Raw genomic sequence first — 14261 nt, 5'->3', positions numbered from 1 at the left:
ATATGGTAAATGGAGAAATGAATTTTTGTTGAAAATATTACAATTGCAGTACGTGCATGAGTCGATGTCCGCCGAGGAGTTTTCCGAACCAGGGCGGAGTCTGTTGGCCCTGCCACGAGTCCTGTGAGATTTGCGCCGGGGCTGGCCAGGATTCCTGTCTTTCCTGTGCACCTGCACATCTCCGAGTCACCGACCTGGCCGTGTGTCTGCAGCAATGCCCGGAAGGATATTACGAGAGTAAGCGAAGCCAAGTCAGATATATGAAAATTTCCTTGGTGTTTCGAAAGAAACGGGAGGATTCATTCCTAATGTGTTAACTCGCGAATTTTATATATCTCTGTCACGACGCTGGACTGAGGTGTTCGCTACACACATACTTTCTTGATTCCTCTTTAACTATATGAAGTGTAGTATGAGAAAAGTAATTGTTCTATTAACCGAAAATTCCTTTATCCGAACACTTGTGGCTCTGTATTAATTCGGATACGGGAGGCCCTGCCGTACGATCTTAGGACTGTTTAAATCTTAGATATACATATTCTCAAATCAAACTAGAATTATGTATGTGATACTTATGCAAAGTCTGAAATATAATGTCAAGAATACTTAGGACCCTAAAGGGTTAATTCTGTCTGAAAAGCTTACAAGTGTTACCACGGCTTTTTATACGAGTTTTGTAATTAATTCCGGCGTCGTTAGTCACCACTATCCCCCATAGAATCACTGGCATGTCGAGTGTCGATCACTGGTAGATCGAGTGTCGACAATTCATAGATCGAATGTCAACTATTAGTAGATCGAGTGTTGACTATTGGTAGATCGAGTGGCGATCACTGGTAGGTTGATTGCCGACTATTGGTAGATCGACTGTCAACTATTGGTAGGTCGAATATCAACTATTAATAGATCGAGTGTTGACTATTACTAGATCGAGTGACGATCACTGATAGGTCGATTGTCGACTATTGGTAGATCGAGTGGCGATAACTGGTAACTCGATTGTCGACTATTTGTAGATCGAATGTTAACTATTGGTAGGTCGAATGTCAACTATTAATAGATCGACTGTTGACTATTGGTAGATCGAGTGGTGATCATTGGTAGGTCGATTGTCGACTATTGGTAGATCGAGTGTCGACTACTGGTAAACCGAGTGCCGATCACTTATAGGTCGAGTGTCCATCACTGGTAACCGATATGGGGGAAACCCCAAGGTGCGGTTGACCCTTCTTACAGGGCATTAGATGTCCATCATTGGTAAATCGAGTGTAATCTATTGGTTAGTCGTGTATCGATCATTGGTGACTTTAATGCTTAGGTTAATTAGACAAACGATGTTGCTAGACGATGGATCCTCGCGTTTTCAGACACCGAGAACAGTACGTGCGTGCCCTGCGAGGCGAACTGCGCGAGCTGCCAGGATAGGCCGGACAAATGCACCAGTTGCGAGCATCATCTGGTGATGTACGAAAACAAGTGTTACGCGGCGTGTCCCTTGTACACCTACGAGACGCAAGATTACAACTGTGCCCTGTGTCATTCCACGTGCGAAACGTGCAACGGCACCGCCGAGAACCAATGCATCTCCTGTCGGTCCGGATTGTTTTCACTGAACGGTACGTAACCGTGCACACGGTAATCCGTTAGAAAAGTAGACTAACGTAGCTCGTAGCCACACTGATGGCCTGGTAATCTGTTTCTCGAAGAAGCTTCCTTAGTACTATTTACGGAACACACGGTGTACATATTTTTTATGAGAATATTAGATTTCTTCTGTGTAAATGAGATTTGTGCTTGTTTGATCGAAAGTGATCTTCATAATAATTATTTGATAACTATTTTTATTTTACTTCGTTACGAAAGTCTTCCTCGTTTTACTTATTTCACTAAAGACATAATTATACCTGTCTGTCTAGATACTATCCTTATCTTACTTGTCTTTTTAAAACCGTCCTAAATACACCTACTTAACGCCACATGCAATCCTCTTTTTACTTGTCTCACCCTAGACGATCTGAATGATTGTAACACACCTTTGTATCGAAGACTTTTAGACAAAGTAACATACACCCGAATCCAAAAACTTTTGGCCATTCACAAATTTCTTGATTTCATAATTATAAAAATAAGGACCACTTTTTCCTGTAAGATGACTAAAATGAAGTGTGTATGTACTGTAAAAAGAACGGACAATTCAAACACAAGCATCACTTGTTATTTTATAACTTCAAAGATCATTCTAAAGGCAGCCGACCATTTGAGGGTATCTCGCGCTAAAAACAAATGTTTACGCGGCTAAGAGTGACTGCCTGAGAGCATCGCTGAACTGTGTGTCAACTGTCTGTGTATTTGCTGTATGTCGTGACAGTACTTTCGAGCGCAATTCGCGCGAGATACTCTCAAATGGACGGCTACATTAACATTGCGAACACGCTATGTCGACCAGCGCAAAATAATTGACATATAGTAATTAAAAGTTCAAATTATTCAATTCCAATCTTCAGGAACCTGTCGAGCGTCCTGCCCAGCCGGTTACAGTGCCGATAAAAAACGGCGTGAATGCGTTCCCTGTCCGCCAGGATGTGCGACTTGCGCGACCTCGACCTGCACAAGATGCATCGATGATTGGAGCATAAACGAGGAGGGTCTCTGTGCTCCTGAACAACGCGACCGCTGTGACACGTCTGAATATTACGAAAGTGGTCACTGCAAACCCTGCCATACGTCGTGCAAGACCTGCGCTGGACCCACCAAAGACCATTGCATTTCTTGTCAGAACTCCCTTCTTCTTCAGGGAAGACGTTGCGTCTATCAGTGCGACGACGGCTATTACTCCGTGGCTCAACCTTCGAGGCCAATTTGCGTACTGTGCCTGCACACCTGCAAGACCTGCGTGTCACGATTGAATTGCACCGCCTGCCAAGACGGACTGCAGCTGCAGAGCGGAGAGTGCAGATCGTCTTGCGCTCAAGGGTCAGTTTTTTTTTAATATCATTGATACTATCGATGGTGATGGGAATTGATTGATTAGACGTAGACAAGAAGATAACAATAACTGACAAGGAAACTTTGGTACTTACCACGAATATTTCGATTTTTTTTAATCTTCGCGTGTTTGTAAAAGACATCACTAGAAGTATTAGGTAATTTTCTTTTCTACTCCTTTTTGGGTTTTCAAGGTGAAACCTCACCTTGAAGGTTAATATGTTTTTTCCTGTTTTCTTTTACGTCACGGAAACTGTAGTAGATATAGAAAATTGTGCAAATGAAAATTTAATGAATTTTCATTTTCTATAGAACTGTCTCTTGAAATTCTTAAGAAATTTCATTATTTATTTATTTATTTAAACAATAAATGTTTAACAATTTTATTACGCACTTGTTTTAAAAGCCATTAAATTTTCATTCTAAAATTTTATTGTAATATAGTTTTCAAGATATACAGGAAAATAGGAAAACACACGACCGTTAAGGGGTGGTTTTACCTTGAGGAACCGAATATCAGCAAAAACGAAAAATTGTCTGACGTTTCTATTGAGGTCCCCTAAAAATCTGCGCAGTTTTAAAAACAATCGAAATTTTCGGGATACCAAAGTTCCCTTATAAGTTAGAACTTATAAGTAGACTGGATATGTTCGTGTAAGTATGGATTTGTGTGGGTTAATTTATGGAAATTTGAATGGTGCTGGAACTATTTTTATCCTATTAAGAGTTCTATCAAGTTACAAATAAAATAAAATCCTGGTGAAGATTTTAAATATTATACTGAGTTCTCGATATAAATGAAGAAGTAGTTGTAATGGTAACGTTAAAAACACTTAAATTTAATCGTGATGGAGAAGCCACGGATTGTACTAGTTAACTATATTGCTAGAAATAGTTTCTTTCCCTCGTGTACTTCTTATGGGTTTATTAACACATTGTATACTGGCTCAGGCAAACACGTCGTATGCACGGAGCGGGGTAACCAACATTTACGTTATTTCATAACGTAAGAACATAAAACGGTAATTCTCGTTTCCTACATGCAACGATCATTCTCCTCGCAATGGTAATTACCATTTCCCACAAGTTACGATCAGTCCGCATAAAACGGTAATTCTCGTTTTTCGCGTACAACGTGTTAATGGAGATATTCAGATTCCATAACAAGATCTTAAGAAGAAATAACATTTGACGATATTAGGAAAAAATTATTTTTCATTTTCAAGAAGATTTTTTATTTTTGAATGATATTAAGAGGATACGAAGGTGGCCTTGGTTCTTTTGCTTAGTACTGCAGTACTGACAACAAAGAATTCCGAATGATAAATTGTTAGAGAAAAAAGAAAGTATTGTAGGAATACTAATTGTCCGGCGAGACACTAACAAAAACATGCTTTGTATATGCAGGTATTATAGCGATAGAGGTCAATGTGCCAAATGTTATCTATCCTGTAACACGTGTTCCGGGCCCAGGAGGAATCAGTGCGTGACTTGTCCTCGTGGTTGGCAACTGGCAGCGGGCGAATGCCATCCGGAGTGCCCCGAAGGATTCTTCAAGTCGAACTTCGGTTGTCAGAAGTGCCATCACTACTGTCGCACCTGCAAAGGTACGGTATCCCGGACTTTTAACAGAATTAAATAACATTCTTCCCCGCAAAGTAATGGGCCAAAAATGTTAATAGACAAGAGGGATTGATAGGTGCAATTCAATAAAATCCAGCATTCGAAATCTAATAAGTGTTATCAGTATTATAATGTAGACAGGGTACCACAATATCTATAAAAAAAAAAGTCACGCGAGGTAGTCATAAAATAGTTTCTAAAGCGAGGTGTGGCAGTGTAAAGGATGCAAATAAGTCCTGGAGGGAGGAAGAGCAACGGAAATATGCACTATGCAAGGAAGGGTTAGAGAATTTAAAGTATTGGGTAGAAGATTGTAGGACGATGGATGATAAAAATATAAGATTGGAAGAGATAATGGAAGGAATATATAGTGAAAGAGTAAGAAAATAGTTAAGGACATTGGAGGGAAGGTGTTAGGCATGGGGGAATGAATCAAATACAAATGGTACCCAAAGATATATGATAATTAACGTATAGGTATAATGTATTAATATCAATATAATGTAAGGTTGGGTGAGACAAAGTTATAGATGAATGAATGGAAAATCTTATTTCGTAAGCCAAACCAAAAAAAAAGTCAAATGAAAGGTAAAGGGAGGATGTTAGACTGTGGGGCGGAAAATGAACAAAGTAAACATATTCACCAAAGATATGGCTGGATGAATAGAAAATCTTATTTTGTAAGGCAAACCGCATTTCTCAGCCGGCAGGCAAAATTTAATAATAATAAAATAACATAATTCTGGAAATATGACACGTGTGTTGCAGGAGAAGGACCGCTTGAATGCACTTCCTGTCCACCGCACTCGATGCTTGAAGGCGGCCTGTGTATGGAATGCCTCGGCGCACAATACTACGACCCTCTGACGCAACTTTGCAAGACCTGCCACGCTGATTGTCGAAGATGCACCGGCCCTGGTAAATTCAGCTGCGCGGCCTGCTCGCCGCCGTTGCACTTGGACAAGTTGAACAATCAGTGTGTACCCTGCTGCACGGGCAACGAGAAGGGACCGCAGGCCGAGGAGTGCTGTCTTTGTGATCCGCAGACTGGTAATGTTAACTACGTCTGACGTATTAAACCTTTCGCTTTTAACACTATAGCTTGCATCCGTGAAATGATCCGTGGATATCGACGTCGACTGTAGCTAGTATACACGAGCCATTAAATGCAAGGTTTATAGTGCAAGTGATATCACGCGGCAGCCATCTTTGTTTGTGTTTAGATTATATGAATTAGAAAAAGAAGAATCACTTGGTTCAGATGGCTTAAGGGGGTATTCTAATGTAGACGGCCATTTTCAACGTGATTTTTGCGAATTAATTTAAGGAAAACAGTCAAACCTAGGGAGCTGTGGTGTTGCACACGGTTTTATACATGTTTAAAATAGAAACAAATTTTTATAAGATATTTTATTAACAATTATAGGAGTTAGAAATAACCGCGTAGATCATGTTGCGAAAAACTTCTCCCATCAGGCGCTTTCATTGCGTCGATCCTAGTCATTTGGAAGAAATAAACATCCTTGCGTTTTGTTCTCCATGAATTTAGCTGTCATCCAGCCTAGAATAAATAATCTAAATAGAAACTTGACAGCTTCGAAATTGAAGGTCTGATTTTTACTAAATATTTTATTTCTCGTGCCTCGGAAGAATAGTCATTTTGAAGATATCAAAAAGTTTCTAGACCGAACGATAGTCAGAAATGTACTTTACACGTGAGTCCAAATTTCAAGTCGATCAGTATAGTGGTTCGTGAGAAAAATAGACGCCCGTTTTGAAAAACACGGATTCGAGAAAAACGCGTTTAAAGTGTATCATGCATTTGGGCGCACAGCATGCGCGTTGTCCTTTATTCTTCTGTAGGTTCAACAATTTTCTGAATTCCGCCATAATACTTTATGGAAGTTTTTTTTTTTAGGAAAATTAGGAAAAATGAACCCCCTCAATTGGTCGAAGTAAGACGTCCGGGGAAACAAATGGGTTGATTTCTTTTTCCCTTACAAAAGTAATGACAAAATATAAATTCAAATAAAAATTCTCAAAAATCCGTGTTGCTTTTGTAGTTGGAAAGTAGCATCTTTAATGCAATGAATCGCAACACTGAAGTAGATAAAAAGTGTTTCATTCAATATTATCGTCCTACGTAATCAGTATTCAGCTGATTGCTGCAGCGAAAGAGTTAAAAGGAAATTTAATAATAAATTGAAACAGATGGAAATGTTTTATCGAGCGGACGTTCATTTTCTGTTTTTTCCATTTTGATAATCCTGTAGGTGGCTGCAGGAACAGCTCGCCAGCTGGCAAAAGAAGAGTACCCGGGACAGAGTTCGCATCGGCTGACTCGTCCATCTCGGAAGTGTACGCAGCAAACTATGAAGGAACCGCGACAGTTAAAGCTGATTCAGCGTCATTGGCCATCACAGCGACCACCACCATAGCTGTCGCCATTTGTCTGGTTTCGGTCGCTCTGTTCGTGACTATATTCATTGCACTTCAGGTTTGTACATTTTACTTTACGTAATATTTGCAAAAAGTTGTTGGAAATGAAACAGTGATCTGTACATGCAGAAGCGTCCAAGAAGTTTGAACATTTTGATGTCAGATGAAAATTAGTTAGAAATAGGTAACCTTGACCGGTTCAAATACCAATGTTTTTGATCAGACCAACACGATTCAAAATGCAAAAAGCCTTCGACCTTTTATCATTTCAAATTGAACTCTGCTCGATATACACTGCGTAGCGTAACAATAAAACCACCCTAAAATTTTCAATTCTTATGTTTTGTGATGAAAATAAAAACGAACCACTTGTTTTTCTAGGGAATATAATCTATCCTTTTCTGGAGAGCCATTATTTCTCAACACAAGGTTCCTTTTTTGTTTTAACCACAATACATAAGAATTACAAATTTTAGAGGGGTTTTATAGTTACGCCTCGCAGTGTATAAATATAAATAACCCCAATGAATATACCCCTGAATAATGAACAAAAATCCTGCTCAAGCAAATAATACACGTAGGATTGAGACATTAGAAAACTTGTGTCCACTTTGGCTAAATAAAATTCAATCGACTGTTCTCATAGTATTCACGACATGGAATGTTTCTATCTGTGTTCTCAGGCAATGTCGAGTAGAAGGGAAGCGAACAAGGGTTACACGCAGCTGGCGATGAGGGTGGAACCCCCGGACGACGTTGACGCCGACGACATGACGGAACTGATGACCTAGACCCATTAATCAAGCCAACCAATGACAGGACCTCTCGTCGAAGAGTCTGATGAAGGTCGACCAGTCTCGATCCACGATAGATCGATGTGTTTGCGTGGCATTAGAAACGCGTGGCGGTTTTAGCAGTCGAAGACCGATCCAGCCACGCTCTGGTCCGATCCAAGTGGTCCAAGGCGAACGAACAAAAACCGACACAAAAAAAAACACAGATAAACAAATAGAAAGAACAAAGTATAGAATGTAAATCGAGAAGGAAGTAGAAATTTTGTTGGGGGATGGGGGATGGGGCGAAGGAAAATGGTGAGAAGAGACAAAGACAGAACGATCGAAAGGGACAGGTGGGTGGTGGGGGATGTGGAGGGGAGAGGATGATGAGAGACAAAGGAACAAGACGAAAAATTCATTCGAAACGTGATAGTAAAGACACTTTTTTTGGGCGCACTGTATTGGAGAAGTGTGGCTGTTGTTCACTTTTATCGGTAGTGCGGTTGCGTGCGCGTCAGTGTGAATGGCGGTGAACGAGAGTTGTCTAGGGTATAACTTTTTAAAAAAAAAAAAATATATAAGAACAAATACGGTCAGGCGCGCGTCGCTGATTCTTTCGAGTGCGCACATTGTACCAAGTGTCGAATGCCGAATAACTGTAATACGGAAGTACGACACAGCGAAACGAGCGGAAAATGGGTGACGGACATTATAAAAGTGCTTGATTTGCAACGACCCCCGTTTCAGCGCCGCGCTTCCGTCTTCCCATTTTTTGGTGCCTTCTATCGTGAACACACGTCGTCGTCGGACCGTTTGTCTCCAGCAGAATCGAAAAGAACACGTTGACAAGCTCGACGGAATAATCGATTTTTTTCAATTTTAATCTATGACCTAACTCTAGAAACTGAATGTCTATAAATAATAACTACCCGATAGTTTCTGAACCAACATCGGCAGAGGTGTGTAAGTCACCAATGATCGATAAAGGACACGTTCTGCAGTCGTGTATGCGCGTTATTGATCCGATTCATGGGCCACAGTTGAATTGCAATGGCGTATTTGTAAAACTATGCGTTGACTAACGCCGGTGATAGCGGCGATTCGACAAATTGCGGTGGTAAAGGGCAGAAATAGGGAAGCGGAAGATGATTGTAACGAAAAGCTTAACGACACGCGAGAAATTGACGGCGAAGGATATAAAAGGCGAAGGGAATTTCCTTTCCCTCGAGCGAGTGTGAGAGAGTGAGAGAGACAGGATCAAAAAGGGAATGTTTGCACAGCTTCGTACTCGCGCAACGAACACCAACTCGGCAACCCTCGAAGAATTGAATAAGACCGCTGATTTCTCGATGATGATAATCCGACGCCGTGTACCAATCATTCCGTCATTTTCAACCAGTCGACAGTGAATGTGCATTTTTTTTTCTTCTCTCTTTTGTAACTGTTTGTTGTTGTTGCTGCATTGTCTATGCGTTTTGTTTTGTTTAGCGATGTACTAGTGTTTCCGCGTTGCTCCTTGCTTCATTTGTATTATTTCCTTTAACATGAACAAAAAAAAGAAAATAAAAAAAAAAGAAGAACGAATAATAGAATTTAGAAAGCGGAAGAAATGAAAACAATGTTTGTATCACACGAGAATCAGAGGTTGCGACAAAGAATAGAGAAAACAATTCTAACGCGATGATCACACAAACATACACACACACACGTACACACACTCACACGAGAATGGTCTTCGGTAAATCGGTACCTTTAAGAGCTACTGTCCGCGCCTACCGTGTGAATATTGAATTTCTCCTCGTGATTTGATATGAAGCTATTATTGTACTTTTATGATGAACGCGATTATAAATATATACATATATACATATATATACATATATATCTATATACACACACATACTCAGGCGTTTAAATATATTCTGAGTTCGTGTTCCCATTGATATATCATTATTACGTACACCGACATCAGTGATCCCAAGATGTATACCCGGGACCATTGATCATATTCCGAAAATCGTGCCAGGTAAGTGCATCTTTATTGACCTATAATTATAAGAAAATATACTGAGAGCCCGAAAAAACGAGTTTCGAAGTCATATTCGGTGATAATCGGAAAGGTATCATTAATTGTTAGTAAGTACAGGGAACTGTGGAATGCAACGACTATATTAAGGAAATAGAAAATCAGCGAAAAGTACGAGAAAAAACACGATTAAGTCAGTGAAGTAAATTGGAACTTTCAGTAATCGTGCTTTGATATCATACAGCGGGGGTATTTATGCTAGACCCGATGTAGCAACAGGTTACAAGAAAGGAATCCAATGACGTATTGAACTGTAGAAGAAACACGTGTATTTTTTATTACTTATTCAATTAATACTAATTCAGCATATGATAAATTTTAAAAGACTAATAAGCCTACACCACAGCTCTCGCAACAATACTATATTAAAAGAAGTAACTTATACTCTGAAAGTGATGAATTCACAGTTAGTAGTAAAAATGGATTCAGAGTCGATGACGTATCAAACATCGAAAGTAGATCAAACATCTGTTGCTTTGCAAAGAATAAACAAAAACAGCGACTAAAGAAAGTTATACATGTAATAAGAAACTTTAAATTTTCGTATAGATATCTAGAGTCTCTCTCGCAATATAGCGTAGAATAGTTAATTTCTGCCTAGTAGTCGTTTGCTCTATGTTAATTAACTGAATTAATTTTTAAATGAAACCTACCAGGGCCATAGGATTCATCAAAATGAAAAATTGATGTTAATACAAAGTAGCAAATAGTATTTGTATTTACAGTAGATAATTGATGAATCTTATGATTAGAAGAAAACATCGACATAATTAAGCACAAGAAATTAATGATAACTAACTAATGGCGAGGATTTCCAGGGAGTATGCTTTTTGAGGATAACAGAAAATACAATCGCTAAATGATTCCGGTTGCTCACTTCACTGTTCATTCGTCGCCGTCGAATTAATTACGAGCGGTCCCGTGAAATTTTGTAATTCTCCAGGCATCCCCTCTTCCCTAGACGGACTCCAGAATGCGATAAAAATCGTGATTTATTGAATCCCGTTGAAGGGAAGACGCAACGCTTCTTTGCGTTTCCCGATGCATGAAGAAGCTGTTGAAACGAATGAAAAATCGTGGATTATACAGCTAGCAAAGCCATGATTTATCGTGCCATGCATCGTCATGTTTCACCGTCTGGTCTAAGTTTTGTTGGTATTTCGTCATCACGTCAATATATACCCGTCGCATTAATCATTGAACCGTTCGTGACCGATGACGAAGCGTCGAATTTGACACTTAAATATGCATTCGACCCTACGCTACATTAATTCCGTGTGCGCAACGTGAAATGAATTACTTCGATGTTGTTGCGCGGATAATGGATTCTATTATGTCGTACCACGAACGTGTTGATTTACGCTGACTTTCTACGCGATCATTTTTTTTTCTTTTTTTTTTTTTTTTATTATTTACCGATCGAAAATGCATAACCAACAGTTGACAATACATGACATGCGATTGGTAATGACATAATTGCATCGATGCACGGGGACGCTGCGAAACGTCCATTATTCGAGGGTTGATTGACGGAAACGTCTGGTGTTTGAAGGACAAATTGTTAGAAATGATGTTGCTCGTAGAATAATTGTACAGTGACAGAAAAAACTCGAACGTTGTTTGTCTGACTACACGAGGATTCGATCTACCTATCTGTCTAAAGAAGTTTTACGAATTGAGAATTTAAGAATTTACGAAGTCATAAAAATTATAGACTTGTAATTATTGTTACTTGTTGACAATAGATATAGTTTATACGATGAGTACGGGCGCAATGAAATATCTGTAGCCGGGATTCAGAGCGAAACAAGAGGAGAAAGTATTGCCTCCTTCGAGGCATGAAGGAAGTAGCGACGGCTTAAGGGATAAAAGCTAAGATTATTGAGCCGCCCGAAGGCTTTATATTGCTCGAATAACTTAGTAAATAGAGTATTGTTGGGCTCGGGCATTCGTTTCCTCGAAAGTGCTCGGCAATTCAGCCCATGATTTTCACGATCTCTTCAATCGGCCGTCAAAGAAGAAAATCATTACCGAGCTTTAAGCTAAGAAAGGAAGATGTAGTGCATCTCCCCGCTGGAAGTATTCAGCAGGTTTGTGTAGTCACAGTAAAAATGATCGGAAAACGTACTAAAAATAAAAGATTGAACTGTATCTACGTTAAAAGAATAAAATAATACAGTTGATAACATTTAAAAAAAGTACTAACAAAATAATAAATTCTCTTGTGAGTTATATCAAATGTAGAATTCATTGTAACATGAAAATTATTTTAAAATACTGTGGAAGTAGGATTACAAAATGTTAGAGTAAGTTAATGTAATTTTCTGGACAAGAGGTACGATAATTGAAATTGTCGGAAATTCTGTTCAATGTCGGGATATGGATACATTCTTCAATCACTGTTTAATTTCCTCATTCTGTATACTTCAAATAAACAAATATATTTCTTTTACTTTTATTTTAAAAACTACACCATACTGTTTCTTTCACTATCAGTGAAAATATTTTTTATGTAATACGTTTTACCAGGAATAGTATTGAATAGAAGAAAACCTGGTTTCTAAATCGCGAATGTTGTGGGGCGAAAACGAATAAGTTTAAAGCAGGAATAATTCATTGTCGTTAATGGAGGATAAAAAAAAAATAGAAATGGTACTAAATTCTGTGTAAACTGTGTGGAATCTCGTCGCGCTCGGACGGAATAAATAGCGTTAAAGAAGCCATACCACACGTTACAACCGACGATCGACGTCGAGCGGAATCGTGATATACGCGGCGTCGATACGCCGATCGAGATAACGGGTTGCCCGATAAATTCGGTAACGATAATTCGCGTGCCCCTACTTTTATCAGGCTGGGTGTCGTGGTGTAAGCGGATATCGTAAATTCGTGAAGGCAAATCCCCCTTGCCCTGCGCATGTGCCATGGTTTTATCACCGTATCCCTTTAATTATACCGGTCGCGATAATTCTGCGTCAATCTTCCTCGACTTCCGAGGGATCAGGCTGACCAGAAAGGAATTGAGCGGGAGTCGAATGCAAGAAATTCGTTACGGCAAATCCCGAAACCGAGGGGGATGAAAAATAAAAAAATCATACGATCCCTGTTAAAGGTTGCTGCGACTTGACCCTTTAGCTACGATTGTCATCAATAGACGACGAAACGAAAAGAACTAAAAACAAAAACAAAAAAAACCAATACAAAACAAATGTTTACTTGTTTATATGCCTACTTATTATTTTCGTTAGTATCATTTATTGACACATCTACTTGCGTTTGGACGGCCTGTTTCATGAGTATATACCCGTAGTTAAAGGGTTGAAAGAGAACAGGTAATGTTAATTAAAACTGGATTCTACAATTCTTTCGTGACTTCTTTATGAGTAGATTATTCACTAAATTTTCTATGAGTTGGTAGATGGGAAGAATTTATATTAGATGTCTTATAGCTAACGAAATTGGAAAATTGAAGGAATGGAGATTCTTTTATAAGTAATAGTAGAATTAAAAGTAAAATGTTTATAAATCGCTTTAGGTTATGTGGATTTTCGTAATGTGACTAATTTTGTTTATAAGTGTTTCTTTGGAAAAATATTCGTACGAAAATCAGTCTAATCGGTCTAAAAATGTATAATCTCTGTTCAGCAAAAGAAAACAATAGAGTTCCTCTACTTCGGAGAAATCAATCCCCTTCTAAAATGTACTGAAATACATTAAGTAGAATTGCAAATCAAAATAAGATTAAAAATCACTACATACATATCCGAGATTTTGCAAGGATGTGAATTATATTTAAAAGCGTTTATTGAAAAAAAGTATGATTCGTCTAAAAAGATGTCATTTTCTTATCCAGTTCCTTAATGATAGTTTAATTGAAGAAGACAGTAGGTTATTCCCTACATTTTTCATGTGTGACTAAATGAGAAGAAAGTTGTTATTGATTATTCAGATTTATGGTAAAAATCCCTTCATATACCTCCTAAATCTCGTACTCAAGGTAACTTTGTGTAAGTCAATATAGCCATCTTCTTGCACAATGTCTACAATGACTTCGAAGGAAGAGGTAGTTTAAGTAGATCTTCCATGAGTTGCAAAATCGAGAGGAATTGAGAATCTTACGAGGCTCTTAGTCAGCTTGAAATTCTCAAATTCGACCCGGCATTACCCCCCTGTCGCTCGATTATACCGTATATAACGAAAAGCCGGTTAGACGAGCCCGTAATAGAGGAAAATCGTACGCTTTATTAGCGCGGTATCGAGCGGAAGCGAGTCGACAAAGTAGGAGAATTTCACCGGAAGAAAAAAAGGACAGGAGGGGGATGAGTGGATACGATCAAATCGGAAACAACTTT

At 38.9% G+C, this 14261-nt stretch overlaps 1 protein-coding gene across 1 annotated transcript in view; it reads left to right on the top strand.

Annotated features, from left to right (window-relative positions):
- LOC107185434 (furin-like protease 2) overlaps positions 1–9381 on the top strand; it is a 540167-nt gene extending 530786 nt beyond the window's left edge. Inside the window, 7 exon segments of the mRNA XM_015573110.1 lie at positions 50–237; positions 1368–1616; positions 2505–2973; positions 4393–4592; positions 5377–5658; positions 6882–7105; positions 7731–9381. Coding sequence (XP_015428596.1) covers positions 50–237; positions 1368–1616; positions 2505–2973; positions 4393–4592; positions 5377–5658; positions 6882–7105; positions 7731–7838 — 1720 coding nt within the window. The 3' untranslated portion in view covers positions 7839–9381.
- Positions 9382–14261: the final 4880 nt, after the last annotated feature.

This window comes from Dufourea novaeangliae, unplaced genomic scaffold (genome assembly GCF_001272555.1).
Source record: "Dufourea novaeangliae isolate 0120121106 unplaced genomic scaffold, ASM127255v1 scaffold18, whole genome shotgun sequence".
NCBI lineage: Eukaryota > Metazoa > Arthropoda > Insecta > Hymenoptera > Halictidae > Dufourea > Dufourea novaeangliae.
This window is presented reverse-complemented; position numbering and strand designations above follow the sequence as displayed.